Here is a 16,245-nt window from a genome sequence, read left to right as displayed (position 1 = left end):
AAGCTACAAAAAAAATTGATATCCTTTCCTAAAATAAGAGGCAAATTAACTAGTGCAAAAATTATTGAGCAAAGACACAAATAATAAACATGGTCATGAAAACAACGAAACAAAGCATGAAATAAATTCAACTAACTATAAAGAAAGATGATGGTGAATTTATGTTGTCAGAAAAGCACACTAGGTGGTTAGATATTCAATAGTTTGAAGCAACCAATTAAGCTCTCACTGGAGCACCAAAAAAAAGACTCAATAAGTTGGGAGCATGGCAACAAATGGGTTTGCAACCACAATCACAACACTCACTTTACAATCCAAACGGAAATGAGTTATTTTCTATTATGTATTTTTTTAAGCTTTTATGGTCTTGTTACATAGACTCACTCCCTCATTGCAAAAAGAACATGCTAGAACAAGTGGCGAGCATGGATCAACATTTCAAATAAATTGTTAGTGGCCATTATGGAGGGATGACAATCTGATTAGGAGCACAATTGGTTAACAACCATAGTCGAGAAGACCAACTAGTTTTCGCAATCATGTGCATGACAATCCCACTAGAAGCACAAAAGTTTCCTCTATATAAGGGTTTACGAGAAGGCCAACTAGTTTTAATGACCATGAACATAGCAATCCCAGTCAAAGCACAAAGGTTTCCTCCACAAGGATTTATAGTGGCCATAGTTGAGAAGCCCAATTGGTTTTGGCAATCATCAAGGCCTAACAGGTGCAGGAGTTTCTTTTGGCATTGGTGGAGACCCTACAAAAATTCCAACATAAATTTTGCAAAAGGAACACATTGTGTGAAAATTCCTCATTAAAAATGCAACCACAATCACAATGTTTATTTTCTATAATCCAAACACAAATGAGTTGTTTTCTCTTTTGGTTTCCTTTCAAGTTTTTATGGTCTTCTTACAAGACCTCACTCCCCCAATGCTTAAAAGACATGATAAAAAAGTGCCAAGCATGGCTCAACATTTCAAATAAATAGCAAGTGGCCATTGTGAATGGATGGAAATCATGTCAAAAGCACAACTAATTAGTAGTGATAGTCGAGAAGGCCAACTAGTTTTTGGCAATCATGTGCAAGATAAAAAGCACAACAATTTTGGTTTTCGAAATCATGTGCATGGAAATCTTGCAAAAAACCACAAAGGTTTCAGTTTTGACAATCATGTCCATGACAATCCCACTATAAGCACAAAGGTTTCCTCTAGAAGGTCTTGTAGTGGCCACAATCAAGGAGGCCAACTAGTTTTAGTGATTGTGAGCATGCCAATCCTGCAAGAAACAGAGAGTTTTCCTCCACATGGGTTTATAATGGGCATAATTGAAAAACCCAATTGGTTTAAGAGTCATGAAGGCCAATAAGCGTGCAACACCTTTTGGTGGTAGTGGAGACCCTGCATATTATGTGACAATTCCTCATTGTCTACGACATATTGTGTAACAATTCCTCATTGTCTACTAAAAACCCTACATATTATGTAACAATTATCTACTAAAAAGAATGTCTACTTAGCTACATTCCAATACATGTCATTCTATTCGTTGTAAACTAAAATAACACCTTCAAAGTGATTTTTCCAAGTTGTAGATAATTAGAATTTTTTTTATTAATATTGAAATATAAATAAATAAATAGATAACAAATTAAAAACCGTGTAAGCAATGGATTATAATTGAACTAATTATTTTCAACAAGTAAATTGATTGAGGTCAACCCTAATAAGAAATTTCTACCACCATTTCAAAAACAAATTATTTTGACTAATAAGAAGTTTCGATAAGAATTTTAAAACAAATTAATTTGATTAAAATAACATTATTATAGTAAATGTTCTATCACCATTTCAAAAACAAATTATTTAAACTAATAAGAAGTGAGTTGTCCCTAGTGCGACTTTTTGGAGATTCTGATAACGGAATCCGACAGAGAAAATTGAAGTTAAATCTTGATTTGTAAGATTTAAAATGGTTTTTTAACTGCATATTTGGATTCAGCACCCTAAACACCCTTGGGACGCTTTGATTGTGCAGAAATTAGCTATCAAACTTGCAATTTCAATAAATTGCTGCCGGATTTTGACCGGAAAAACCCACCAGAAAAACTTCCAAAAAATCTCTTTAAAGAGAACTCCACTAAGAAGTTTCAATAAAATTTTTAAAACAAATTAATTTGATTAAAATAACATTATTATAGTAAATGTTCTTTATCACTAGGAAATGCATTAAACCTTGAAATTCTTAAAAAGAGAGCAATAGGATATCCCGTTCATCTTGTGAGATTGAAAGTTAAACATTGAATATTAAAACTATCGAGGAATATATTATTAATATTGAATATTAAAACTATAGAGGAATATAATATCTTCATTATCCCTGAACTTTTGGGAGTAAATATGTTCCCTTTTGATATAATTTTGTTTTATTGGGATTGAAAGTTAAACATCGAATATTAAAACTATCGACGAATATATTATTGATATTGAATATTAAAACTATAGAGGAATATAATATCTTCAACATCCCTGAACCTTTGGGAGTAAATATGTTCCGTTTTGATATGATTTTGTTTAATTCCATAAAGTAATAGCCAAATGCTCAACCATAAATGGTGAGAATGTTAAAACATTGAATATTAAAACTATTGAGGAATATAATACCTTAAATATCCCTGAATTCTAGGGGTAAATATGTTTTATTTTGGTATAATTTTGTTTAATTCCATAAAGTAATAGCCAAATGCCCAACAATTAATGGTGAGAACAGTTAGGAGTTGAGTTTAGTTCACTCATGATTTTATCAAGATCAGAGTAATTTTGCCACGTATCTTACTTACCATGTTGTTAAAATTTAAAACACTACACTTTATACCATGTATTTATTATTTTTTAATGTAAAAGATGCAACATGAATATAACACAAACCACTAAATATATTAAAGGCACAGAAAGGACCCTGAACAGATAGAGCTCTACAAAATCAACCTTCATAATTTTCTTGTGATCAGGTCTTATTTTAGAGTGAAAGCCAGTGCAAGATATGCACGAATTTCAATAGAGACCCGCATTTGTTTTATTCATTACCAGTATATAAACAAAAAGGCAAACAAATGCGTTTTAACTGTACATTTTATCATCCGCTGCAAGTAATTACCAGACACTTATGCTCAGTCATAAACCAAACAGAGGCCGCATTACATCTAAAGGATTCATCCCCATTAACAGGGACTTAACATCTCACTCAATATTAATATCCATCACCTTGGATTCCACCTTGCCCTTCGGGATGGTGATGTTCAGGACACCATTTTTCAATTCCGCCTTTATTTTGTCCATCTCACAGTTTTCAGGCAACGCCAGCCGAGTATTGTAGCTGCTGTAACTTCTTGCCGACCAAGAATCTTTATCGCCTTCCTCTTTTTTGTGGCTACCTTTGATCACCAGAACACCGTCCTCCACAGAGACCTTCACATCCTCCTTTGACAATCCGGGCATGTCGAACCTCATTTTGAGTTCAGTCTCGTTTTCCATCATGTCCCACGGGGTTCGAACCGACGACTTGTTGTCTCTGGATACTCCCCGCGAAGAAGAGGGAAACATAAAAGCGTCGTCGAAAAGCCGGTCCATCGTGTCAAGCATCTGCCTCATCGTCCTCATTGGCGATAATGGATCGACAAGACCTGTGAAACCCCCAAAAATGTTCCCGATCCATCAGTCAGATGCCAAACTAAATTGTACGCATAGTTAAAGCTCAGGCTTGAATTAGCATGAAAGATTTGGGCGTTTTCTAACTATCCTACGTTTGGGAGTTTTTGAGGTAAATTTTGGTAGGATCTTATTATTTAAAGTTTGCCATTTGAAAATTTCGAATTCTTACACATGATTTGGACACTTCACTGGTATAGAAATTATTTATAGAATTCACAGATCAAACTTGCTATTCAAAGCAATCTTCACAAATCCTTATAAAATTAGGAACAAACTTTACAAATCCCTGCCGAATTAGGGACAAACCTCACACATCCCTACCCAATTACGAACAAATTCAATTGGACAATAAAGTTCAAAAAAGACCTTCAAATTATAGGATTATAAACTTACCGAAGGGCGAAATCTCTGTCGCCCTTTCCACAGCCCTAGGCCTCTGTTCAGCAACATTTTTGGTGCTAGTATTTTGCACATCTATGGCACCTTCCTTGCTGCTTTCTGCTCTCACAACAGCCGCCTTTGCACGCCGCTGGTTAGAAGAAGAACTCAAACTCACTTTAGACTTCAGCCGGTTACCAGAGGGAACGAAAGCTCCATTTCTGCTGGCTGTCGGAATCGAACAGGCAGAAGCAGTTGCCGGAATGTACAAACTAGAAAGAGGGCAAGCCATTACTATTTACAGAACCGAACCTGTGGAAATACAGAATGAAAACACAAATTAATACAAAGTCAACACAATTTCCTAAACCTAGCTTCGCACATAATTCGCAATCGCAGAATTGCAGAAATTTTCTTCGAAATCCATGGAAGTAGCAGATGTTGAAGACACAGTACCCTACCTTTGAAAGCTTCGCAGTTGTTAACAGACGAAAGCAGGGCAATGCCGCGAATACGAATGCACTAAATGCGGAAAACCAGAAATGTGCGTATAAAACCGCCGAGTGTCAATGGGCTATATAGAGAGAGAAGCGATGGTAGGGGAGATTTCCAGAAGAGCCCCGAGAGTGTCCTCACGGGAATGAACATAAACTCGAGACTTCTCTAGATGTCGCTAGTAATAAGCTCTAGAGTTCTCTCGATATTTCCCACCACTTAATAATTATTTAATACGTCCATGAGGATTGTTTATGTCACAGGGGTGGGGCCAACTTATCTGCCATAGTCTTTGTTGGATCGTTATACATTCAGGGCCCTCGTAAGAAAAACTTTGGTTCATGGTTCAAGATTGATGCTTAAATCACTCTATATTTATTTATTTAATTTTGAATAGTAATTTTTTTGTTTCCGGATAGAATTTTAATTTCTGAATTCAAGTTTCTGTGATCTATAATGAATTAAATAAAGTATTTCCGTAAAAATCACATGATAGAATTGTTTATTTATCCAGTGATTTAAATTTTTTTTATGAACTCATATTATTTAAATGTTTTGTATAGTAATTTAAATTTTTTCATTTTTTTCATTTTTTATTATATTGGTTAAATTTCAACTTTGATTACGATGGAAAGACACTCTTACACATCATATTAAGTTGTAGAATGCATCTCTAGACATAATCAAGCCAACCCCAATATCATAATACAAATTTATTACTTGGCATTTTTGAAATGATAATCAATTAAAAAAATAAAAAATTATGTATTTTATATTATAAAAATGATTGTAGTGTAGCAAATACTATCTATTTTTTTTTTCTTAATTGGTCTACTCCTATATTGATACAAAAATGATATTACAGAGAGGCAGATGCCTCGAGAGTTCTAGCCATGGAGTTGGCATTCTTACAAAAAACTCTTGACGTACTTACTAGAGAACCTGCGTATTGACTTACATCAGGATTTGTAGTATCTGAAAACATAAGATTCCAAATCTTGACAGTGACCATACCAAAATTAACCCATACAGTGACTAAAAACTGACCCATATAGTAACCAAGACTGACTTGTGCATAGCTAGCTCTTGGACAGATTCCAACATAAACATAAACGTAAACAGACACCAACATATTAGAAAAAGCTGCCCTCATAGTGGAGACTGACATATAGAATTGACAAAGACCTGATTCAGCGAGTTTACAAGCATGAAAACTATGTATCCAGAGGGAGTTGAACTTCTTTCTTCGGCAACTGACCAAAAAACCAAAGGTGCAGACTAGTTCAATCTTCATCCGAGGTTAATGGTTGTTCTTCTACAATTCGGCACCCAAATTGATCTGAGTCTTTGGATTCAAAAGGATGGGCCGCAGAACTTGAAGGGTCACCTCCCACTGGCGCACTTGGGCCAGCATTAGCATTTGTATTCATAGTTTGCAAGCCTCCTGAGTCTTGGCGCTGGGAGACGTTCTGGTCTGCCATCCTATGTTCCAGAGGAGCCCCATGATTAACCTCCCCCGAACCCACAGCGTCCTCACACATTTCGATTGTCACTAAAACGATGAATGATGAGTTTCCCAGAGAACAGGGAATGCGGAATTGGGCTGCATGCGAGTGAGAATGATGTGAGAAAACTTTAGCTGTTACTTGCCCTCTTCCCCTGCCCCTGCCACTTCTTGTAGCAGGATATCTGTTGCAGGAGAACTTCGAAGCATCCGACGAGGGGTCCAAAGTGGTAGAGGATGGCTGGCGGGAGACTCGACCACGAGAATTGCCCCGTCTGCACCCCATTCTGGGTCGTTCTCTTGGCATTTTGTGAAGAGAAGGACTGACAAACGGAGAGGGAATTGTAGGGAAGCGACTGAGGAGAAAGCACACCGAATATAATGGAGACTGAGCACGCTGATCACTGTCAACACCATGAACCAGAGCCGAAGGGAAACAGAGGATGCAGTTGGCGCTTGAGGAACAGCAAGGAGCTGCCACCTTGTTGAACCTGAAAGCGCGCGGAGGAGAAACAGGAGTGAGGACCAAACCAGGTGCCATCGCACATAAAACGAACTCCCGGGAGGGCGGCGTTAATGCTGCAATTAATAAGTTTGTGCGAGACCATGTCTCCGGCCTGGTGCAATTACATCTGGCGCTTGTGAGCGGCCACGCGCCCACCCTCCACGCTACCTTCGTACCCTTGAGCCAACTATTCACCCGCATTCGAGAGAGAATAATCTTGTTGCACCCAAGAAGTGCACTCATGTTTGAGTTGTGCATCATCTGAGTCGCAAAGAGGGCCTGAGAAGAATGGGAGCTGCTGGTTGACCCCCTGATTGGCCAATCTGTCTGCTACTTTGTTGGCAGTGCGCCTTATATGCTTGAAGGTGATGCTCCGGGGGGTCCTGAGCCATTCCTCAATTTGTTCCAGTCTACTGAGCAACCTCCAGCTTGAGGCAATCTTAGCTGCCGAGGTGCCTGTTTGAATCCTTGTGGCTGCTGTTATTAAGATAAGAGAGTCCCCTTCTACCTCAAGAGGGAAAAAGTTTTTCTGTTCTGCTATGCAAATACCTTTCCATAATCCTTCCAATTCAGCAGCGTTGTTGGTATCTTTGCCAATTGTTCCATGATATATATGCAATACTGTGCCCATTTCGTTCCTGAAGACACCGCCATAACCAGCCGGCCCAGGATTGCCCTTGGCTGCCCCATCAAAGTTCAATTTGTATGAGTTGGATGCAGGAGGGGACCAATTGAGGGGAGAGGCGGAACTAGTTGGGGGTCTGGACTTGACTTGAGCCAAAAAGGTGAGGTCTAGGTTCCAAGCTTTCATGATGAGGCGTTCCTGAGGAGAGTCTGGCAGGTCTGAGTCTTGCCATTGTCTAATAGCTAGAGTTTCTTGGAGATTTTGCTTGAGAAGAAGCCACAGAGTGTCAATTGACCTACTGATGTTGTTGAAGACTCTATTGTTTCTCTCCTTCCATAATATCCAGTAGATAAAGCATGGGATGAGGTTCCACAGTGAGCTTAGGAGAAGGCTTTGGAAAGGGTGCTTTGGCCATTTTCTGATGGTGTCTGTAATATCTCCCAATCGTTTGCTCGATCTTCTGTTGCATTGGTCAATTCTCTCCCATAATTGAGTTGCTAGAGGAAGTATCCATGAGATGCAGGATGGATTCAGAGTTGAGATTACAGTTGGGGCATCTAGAAGGTCTAATGAATCCATGTTTTTGCAAATTGTCCCAGGTAAGGATTCGCCGCTTGCTCAAGAGCCATAGAAAAGTGGAAACCTTAGGCCAAATTCCTGGTTGCCAAACCTGGTCCCAAAGCTGATCCTTATCTGCCTGCGTGGGTGGATAGCGAAGTTGGTATGCTTCGTTGGTAGTAAACATTCCTTTTGGCGTGTTTCCCCATCGCAGCTTGTCCTGTTGAACCGAGTATTTGATTCTTCTGTGATTTAACTCCTGATCGATCTCTGTGTAGGTTTCCCCTTTCTAGTTTGCCTACCAGGTGCTAGCTGATTTCCAGTGTTGAAAGTCTTGGGGCGTTTGTTGCTGCCAGAACTGATGAACATGGATTAGATCAACTTGCTGCATAGAAGCTTGCCAGATGGGCTTGTGAAAGAGTGAGTCTAGTTTTGGGAGTTGTTGCCAAGAGTCCTCCCAGAATCTCGCTGTAGTGCCCGAATGAATTTCCCAAAAACTATGCTCTTGGATAAAGACGCTGTGAAGCTTGGCGGCATTCCAAATCAAAGAGCCTGGAGTTGTGGTACTGATTCTGATAAGGTCGTCCCATTGACTGCCTGGTGCATATTTTGCTTGCCATAGCCGTGCCCAAGGTATATGTGGTTTGGAAATACAGTTCCACCAGATGCAAGCTCCCATTGTGTTGTTGCTTTGGAGGGGGTCCATTAATCCTAACCCACCGGCAAATTTTGGCTGACAGACCTCATTCAAATTGACAAGAGCCCATTTCCTATTGCGACCAGAGGATCCCCAAAGAAAATTTATTTGTAGATTGCGGATGATCTTGAGTACCCATTTGGGCGCTGCCAGAATAGAAAAGAGATAAAGAGGCATGGCCTGGAGAACTGATTTGATCAGGATGAGTCTACTAGCAATATTGAGCGAGCAGAAAGTCCAGGAAGAGAGTTTGGATTCCAACTTGTCGAGGAGGGTTCTCCAGGAGGCGTGTTTTATGGCTGAGTCCAAGAAAGGAGCTCCCAAGTATTTCGAGGGAAGCACGGCTATAGAGAACCCCAAAATCCTGGCAATGTTCCTTTGAGTGATGGAAGGGGTATGAAAGAAGAAAAGCTGGGATTTGGAGGCATTGATGGAGGTCCCAGAGGCTTCAAATAAGAGAGAGAGTAGGGTCTTGAAGGCAGATGCCTCTTGAGCAGACGGGTGGCCGAAAAGCATAGTATCGTCTACAAACTATTGGTGGGATAAGGGTTGAAGACCATGGAGAGAAATGCCCTTTAGGGTGTGAGAGGAGATGGCAGAATGAAGCAGGTGACTGAGGCCTTCTGCCATGAGAACAAAAAGGAAAGGGGAAAGGGGATCCCCTTGACGGATACTGCGGGAAGGACGGAAGGGCGCGGAGGGTGAACCATTGAGCAGGATCGAAAAACAAGGAGAAGAGATGAGATTCATGATCCACCTTGTCCAAGTTGCGTTGAAGCCAAAAGCCAATAACATCTGATGGATATAGTTCCAGCTAAGTTTATCAAAAGCTTTGGAGAGATCTAGCTTAAGAATCATACCTGGCTTTTTTAGAAGCTTCAGAGAGTGGATCACTTCATTTGAAAGAATAATGCCGTCCATTATCTGTCGCCCTTCTACGTATCCAGTCTGCTCTGGCGAGATGAGAAGAGGGAGAAGAGGTTTGAGCCTGTTCGCCAGTACTTTGGATATGAGTTTGTAGATGACGTTACACAATGCAATTGGCCTGTATTTTTCGGGCGTGTTTGGTTCATCCCCTTTAGGAATTAGCGCTAAAAAAGTAGCATTTAGGGAGGGGAGAATCCAGTGCATGGATCTTGATTCCTCCACTAATTCCCAAACCTCTGTGTTGATGAGCTCCCAAAACTCCTGAAAGAAGTTGGCGGTGAAGCCGTCAGGACCAGGTGCCTTGCCATCCTTGAGTTGGGCCATAGCATCTTCCACTTCCTGCATTGAGATGGATTGGAGCATCTTGTTGTTGTGGTCCTCCGTTATAATTTTAGGGATGTGCTGCATGATTGATCGAATGGCTTGTTCTCTACTCCCTAGTTGTTCCCTGAGAGTTTCCTGAAAGTACTCTTTGAATTCCTGTTCCATTTCTTCATGCGCTTCTAATTTTTCCCCTTGACAATAATTGATGAAGGCTATATTATTGTGCATTCTTCTTTGGATGGTAGATCTATGGAAAATTTTTGTATTTTTCTCCCCTTCCTTAAGCCCCCAGATTCTAGACTTTTGTCGCCATAGTATTTCTTCTTGCTGCCTGCGTGCTTTAATTTCGGTCAAGAGGGTCTACTCCTGTTGCGCATGCTCTTCTGTCCTTCCCTCCAAGATGATGTTTTGTTGGAGTGAGAACATTTGCTGCTCCAGCTTTTTTCGATGCTCAAAGATGTTGCCAAACTGAGTTCGATTCCAGATTTTGAGAACTTGTTTGAGGTTTTTTAATTTTTATTGGAACTGGAACATCTTGGCTCCTTCAGGGGGGATAAAGGATTTCCAAGCCTCATTAACCACTGCTTTGAAGTTGGGATGTGAGAACCAAAAGGCTTCAAATCGAAAAGGTTTGTTGCACTTTGTACCTGGGCGCGTCCATTGTAACATAATGGGCCAGTGGTCGGATCCCACTTGAGGCATGATGGAGGCATGAAAGTCCCCACCCAGGTGTATGGCATTATCTGAGATGAGGAAACGATCCAGCCTGGAAGCAATATGCTGAGGTCTCCTCCGTTTGTTGGTCCAGGTATATATACCATTTGAAGTCTGAATGTCCATTAATTGGTTGCTTTGAATGAAGTCTTTGAAACCAATACTGTCACCTTCTAGCTTCGGTCTGCCGCCTGTTTTTTCCTCCAAAGCTGCTATGATATTGAAGTCACCACCACCAATCCATAGGGGAAACTGCCTATTATAATTGAGAGCTGTGAGTGTATCCAATAGATCCAATTTTTGTTGTAAATTTAGCGGAAAATAAACATTGGAGAGATGACCGTGAATGTTTTTCCCGATGAGATGGAAGGTGGCTTGGATGAGGAAATGAGAGGCATGAAAGTCTTGAAGGGTGAGTACCTGCGGGTTCCACAAGATTGCTAGCCCTCCGGAAGCACCTGAAGCATCCATTGAGACTGAGCGACATCCTAACCAGACCTTATTAAGAATCCTTTTTATAACAGTGCTGTTACTTTTTGTTTCTTGAAGAAAAACTAATGTGGCCTTTTCTTGCTGGATCAAGTTTTTTAACATTCTGTGTTTTGAGGGGCTATTAAGCCCTCTCATGTTCCAGGAAATGAGCTTCATGAGGAACAGTGGGGTTGAGATTTGTAGAACTTTGTCAGCTTGGGGAATCTCCTAGATTCGACTAGCATTTCTCCTATAATAATGGTCCTTTGCAGATCTGTTTTGCGCCCTCTTTTCTTCATTTCTTTCAAGATTTTCTTTCCATCCCATGGACTTCCGGCTTGGATACCTTGACATTTATTATGCTAAGCCCTGGTTAGAACTCCTTCCAACCTTTCGATTTCCCAGGGGGTATTGTATTGTATTCTTTCTGTTTTCATGCTGTTTCCAATTTGAGAATGTCCAAACCTTCCAGGCTTATGCTCTCTGGATCCTCATCCATATTTGTCGGAGTGTTCTGATCTTCCTCGATAGTATTATCTTGAATACTGAGGGCTAGAGCAGCATCCAGCTCCATTGAAAAAGACTGCAGGGCGATCTCTGGAACAATTTTCTCCGATGAGGTCGAGTTGGGAAGGCTAGAGAGAGCGGTGGTTGAGGATGGCAGAGAAGCTTTTGGAATCTGGGAGGATGAGGAGGGAGAAGGGTTCGCTGGAGGATCTGCATGATGATCCTCTGTAGTGTCTTGAGAGGAAATAATGATAAATCTGTTCTGGGTATCAGGTCTTTTTGAGCTTTCTAGGGCTGCGGGAGTTTTCTTTGCATGCCGGTGGTGATTAGGGACTTTAGCAAATCCTTCAGAGTCTTTACTGGTATCATTAACTGGGGTTTTGGGCTAAAGATTCAGAGGACAATCCCTGAAAAGATGGCCATGTTCATGGCATTTTCGGCAACGAAAAGGAATATGCTTGTAGTCCATTGTTTGGATCCATTCATAATCATCATGAAATAGACTTACCGAGTCTGCAAGAGCTTTGGTCAGATGCATTTGAACACAGATCCTGGCGTATGAGGTGTATCTTCGAGTTTTGGTTTCCTCAGCAACTTTGATGAAGACCCCCAGGCTGTTGCCTATGTTCGTTAAAGTCTCCTCGTTCCAGTATTCCAAAGGAAAGGAGTACAAGCGTATCCATACTGGAGCCCAACTGAAGTCCTCGTTATCTGGGTTGAACCTTTCTTTCCATTCTCGAAGGTACAGACCTGAAGAGTTAAAGAAATATGGGCAGCCCTCAAATATGCGAGATTTATCCTCCAGACAGTTGAAAGTTGCAGTAAAGAAGCCTTTGGGACCAAGCTGCAGAGTGACTTGTCCTTTAGGCTTCCATTTTGAAGCAATCCAGCCATGCAAGGCCTTTTCAGTTGGCCAGAATCCGAGGAACTTTCCTATGAGTGCATGGTCCCTCATAAATTGGATTTCGCTGTTGATTCTTTGACTTAGGAGATTGAATTTGATTCTTTTTGCAGTTTTCGGAATGCATGTTGCCGAAGACACCTTTGGCTGTGATGTTGGGGACTTTTGGTTCATGCCTTTGTCATTGGCAGTCGCATAACGTGCCGCTGTATTCCCAGCTTCATCGTTGGCAGGTTCTGTACCCTGATCTTTCCCTAGGAGATCATCTGGTTTGAACAAAGAATCTGTGGGTTTGGTATTGTCAGAAGAGGTACCGATATGAGGAGGGGGGGATGATCCCGCCCCTCCCGAGTGCGCATCCATGGTTAAGAACTCAATGGGAGTTCTGTGGCTAAGTCGCTGAAGGCTGAGAGGAAGCAGGGGTTAGGGTTAGCGCATATGGAACAATGTGAGTTGCATTACAGAGCTCCGTTCGTCAATTAGCCCTAATGCCTTCGATGAGCAAATACTATCTGTTAAATAAGTAGCATTATGTAATTTATATCATAAAAATGGTTGTAGCCTAGAAAATATTATCCTTTAAATATATAATGGATATAGCCCATCTTCCTTCATCAAAAGAATGAAAGAGAAAGATTCAAACCTTTGTAACTTGGAGCAAATATTATTCTTTAAATATACAATAGATATAGCCAATCTTCCTTCATCAAAAGAATGAAAGAGAAAGATTAAAACCTTTGTAACTTGTTTTATTGCTTTGTGAGTATAAAAATAAATTTTAGCAATATGTTTGCACCAAAAAAATGCACAAATAAAACATAATTCTTTTTTATGTAATGTTATTTTTTTATTAAATATTATAAGGTTTAGAGTTTCCTAACTAGCAATTGCACCACATGTTGCAAAGGAAATGTCGCAAGGTAATAGCGTAGGAAATAGTAGCATTAAATTGTTACTCTTCCATGATAACAATGAAAGTGTCAGCTGCAACATTTGGATCAAAAATCATTCATGTGGTTGATACTCAAAACCAATTCAACAATTTCAAACGATGTGAAAGCATGCAAAAGATTAAGATCTTTTTTTCCCTGTTGTATAAGCCAAATACAAAACAAAATGGAAAAATACAAAAAATGAGTAAATTGAAACCATAATGCATATGGGTCAACAATATTGTAGTCTACATCTTGTCATCTACAGTTGGAATATGAGTGTTTTGTAGAATTTCATTTTCAATCCTCATATGAGAGAAATGGTAGCGTTAGCAAATTCATTTCCTTCTAACCCAAGTTATAACATATGAGAGATTTTAATAGTAAAATCAAAAATCAATTATCTTAAATTAAAGCACTCAAATTATTTTTGAAATGATGGAATTGAACACAGGTTTAAGTCTTTTCACAAAGCCTAATGAGATTATTAGAAACTGCTTGGATCACATGCATTTCCATTGTTGGGGATGAGAGTTAAGAAGGTTGCATTTAATTGATTCCTCTACCAATGCATGGACTTCCTTACTAATAAAATATCAACATTATTTGTAGAAATTTATTGTGAATCCATCTGGACTCGGTACTTTATTGGTTTCAACATTTCCTTAACTACTTCCTCGACCTCTCCAAATGTTATCTCCATCATCAGTGCTAAACTTTTCTCCTCACTTATCAATTTAGGAATATGGGCGGTGATGCATGTGATTGCTTCATCCTTATTTAGATCCATTTCCATGAGTAGGTCTTCATAGTAAGAGATCATCTCATTCTTAATTTCCTCATGCTGAAGAAGTCTATTCCCATCCCTTCAATTAATAGAGAAAATTTGGTTGTTATGTTTGTGCTTAATCATGGCTTTATGGAATAATTTGGTATTGCGCTCCCCCTTTCACAACCACTAAATTCTAGATTTTTGTCTCTAGAGAACTTCTTCTTGCTTATGCCTTTGCTCTATTTCTTGTGTAATGTGGCCTTCTTCCTTGATTAGTACCTCCAATTGTCTTTCTCTATTGATTTCTCGTTGGATCTCCTCCATATGGGATTCTAACATGTGCTTCTCAACCAAAAAACTACCAAAAAACTCCTTGTTCCATTGTTTGATCCTAAATTTGAGGTCTTTCAACTCAAGTTGAAATGTATCCTTCAGATTTATACCCTAGACTTCACTGTTCTATCGCCATTTTTTAACTAAGGGCAAGAAATCCTCTTTTTCGAGCCAAAAGATTTCAAACTTGAATGACTTATTTTTGGGGATCATATTAAGACCGGTCTTCAATCTGATAAGACAATGATCTGAGCATAGACACATCAAAAAAATTACTTCTACAAACACATCCCTTCCTAATAACCCCTTTGAGAGGAAGAACCAGTCCAAACAACATGCCACTTGGTGCGTTCCTCCATGAAAATTACTCCAAATAAAGGTCTCATTGTTAATATCTATGTATGTGACCCTTTTAACTCCTAGATAATGTCTATAAATAATTGAGAATATTGATCCAGACATCTAACTCCTCCCCTTTTCTCCTCCAGGTGTTTTATTAGATTGAAGTCCCCCCTAGATCCAACAATCATCCTGGTGAATGATTCTCAAACTAAGCATGTTAGACAAAAAATCATTTTTCTCCCCTGGGATTGAGGGGCCAACCATCTAGAATTTCCTCTTGCATCTATGGCCATGAGCTCACATCCTCTCCATCATGTCCCCATGATTTATTCAAACTTTACTCCTGATACCTTTGTTTCTTGCAACAATACTAACTTTGTTTTCTCTTTTACAATACTATCCTTCAGGTACCTCAATTTACCCATATTATTGAGGCCTTGTATATTCCATGTGATCACTTTCATTAAGGATTTGGAGAAATGAGGTGGAGATACTTTGTGATCTCATTAATCTACCCTGAATTTATAAAAAATCCCCTAGTAGCTCTTATTACCTATTGTGTGGCTTTTTACCTTTGTGGCTCCACTCTCCTGGTGCATGGCCCCTATTGTTTTAAGTGTGTGAGGTATCCCCCCTTGGGACTATGATTCCTTTGTGTTCCCATTTTGATTGTAGCTGGGTATGCTTTCATTATGCATAAAAGTGAAAGAAATTCTTGAGCTCCTCTATGGGGATGTTTATAAGCTCTGCTTTTTCCCAAGTTTTAAGAAGCTCAGCCATTTTTTTCTCCTTCAGGCTAAGTTTTTCCTATCAATCTGCTACATCTAGGATCTTACTAGTGCTAGCAAGAAAATCCTTTAGATCTAGTGCATCATAAGATTTCTAGGGGTTTTCACTTAGGGTTTGGTTTATCTCTTAGAATGATTGCAATCTCCTCAATTCCATTGGTTGATCTGCATGCTTGGCCATCATTGTCTCTTCTTCTGCTCTGCGTGAAATTGGTTTTGGTTTGGGGGGCCTTTCTCTAACTCATTCCTCTCTAGATACGACTTAGGAATCTGGCTACATTGGTTTCAGTTTCTTCAATTAACTACCTCCTAAAACTTGACATTAGTTTGGGGGCTAGATTGTGCCTAGTTTTGTTGCAAAACCAATAAGAAGTCATAATACAAGTGACCATACTCATGGCAGCTTCTAAATTTGAACGAGACATGCTCATAGTCTAGTGGCTCATTATAGATCTCATCATTATATTCTAGACAAATGGATTTTTTTTGAAATATAACATTCCTCCTTGAAATGCATGAATAATCCAACATTTTTCATGAAATAAGAGCCATTTTCAAACATTATCTTGTGGTCTTCCAGATCTACGAAGGTCAATGTGAAGAATCCCTTCACCCTCAGTTGAAGTTATGTTGGACCCGCCAACCTCCATTTCTTTTGGATCAATTGTATTATATCTTGCTCCTTCGACCAAATGCCCAAGAACTTACAGATTATGGCATGATCCTTCATAAACTTCCATGATTCCTTTAGTTGAT

General features: G+C 39.7%; 2 protein-coding genes across 2 annotated transcripts; both read right to left on the bottom strand.

Moving 5' to 3' along the window:
• Nucleotides 1-3,057: 3,057 nt before the first annotated feature.
• On the bottom strand, nt 3,058-4,722 carry LOC149221445 (small heat shock protein, chloroplastic-like). Its single transcript, XM_089385115.1, has 3 exons — nt 4,556-4,722; nt 4,110-4,406; nt 3,058-3,688 (listed from the first exon to the last, which is right to left on the bottom strand). Exons 2-3 carry the CDS (start codon nt 4,384-4,386, stop codon nt 3,246-3,248), a joined length of 720 nt encoding a protein of 239 aa, XP_089241241.1. The 5' UTR covers nt 4,387-4,406; nt 4,556-4,722; the 3' UTR covers nt 3,058-3,245.
• A 3,357-nt stretch (nt 4,723-8,079) lies between these two features.
• LOC149221444 (uncharacterized) lies at nt 8,080-9,894 on the bottom strand. The gene is made up of 2 exons (XM_089387381.1): nt 9,339-9,894; nt 8,080-8,822 (listed from the first exon to the last, which is right to left on the bottom strand). The coding sequence occupies exons 1-2, from the start codon at nt 9,892-9,894 to the stop codon at nt 8,080-8,082; spliced, it is 1,299 nt and encodes a 432-aa protein (XP_089243507.1).
• Between the last annotated feature and the right edge of the window lie 6,351 nt (nt 9,895-16,245).

This window comes from Pinus tabuliformis, chromosome Q, assembly GCF_031772625.1.
Source record: "Pinus tabuliformis cultivar Carrire ecotype Pingquan chromosome Q, CPIR1, whole genome shotgun sequence".
Classification (NCBI taxonomy): domain Eukaryota; kingdom Viridiplantae; phylum Streptophyta; class Pinopsida; order Pinales; family Pinaceae; genus Pinus; species Pinus tabuliformis.
The sequence above is the reverse complement of the archived record's forward strand: the minus strand, read 5'-3'. Positions and strand labels throughout refer to the sequence as shown.

What these genes read in the sequence shown, in the direction of transcription:
- LOC149221445 (XM_089385115.1), bottom strand. Translation starts at nt 4,386, where the DNA reads ATGGCTTGCCCTCTTTCTAGTTTGTACATTCCGGCAACTGCTTCTGCC. An exon ending in GACAGAGATTTCGCCCTTCG is followed by an intron (nt 3,689 to 4,109) that starts GTAAGTTTATAA and finishes GGGGTTTCACAG; the next exon opens with GTCTTGTCGATCCATTATCG.
- LOC149221444 (XM_089387381.1), bottom strand. Translation starts at nt 9,894, where the DNA reads ATGGAACAGGAATTCAAAGAGTACTTTCAGGAAACTCTCAGGGAACAA. An exon ending in GAAGCTTCTAAAAAAGCCAG is followed by an intron (nt 8,823 to 9,338) that starts GTATGATTCTTA and finishes GGTTCTCTATAG; the next exon opens with CCGTGCTTCCCTCGAAATAC.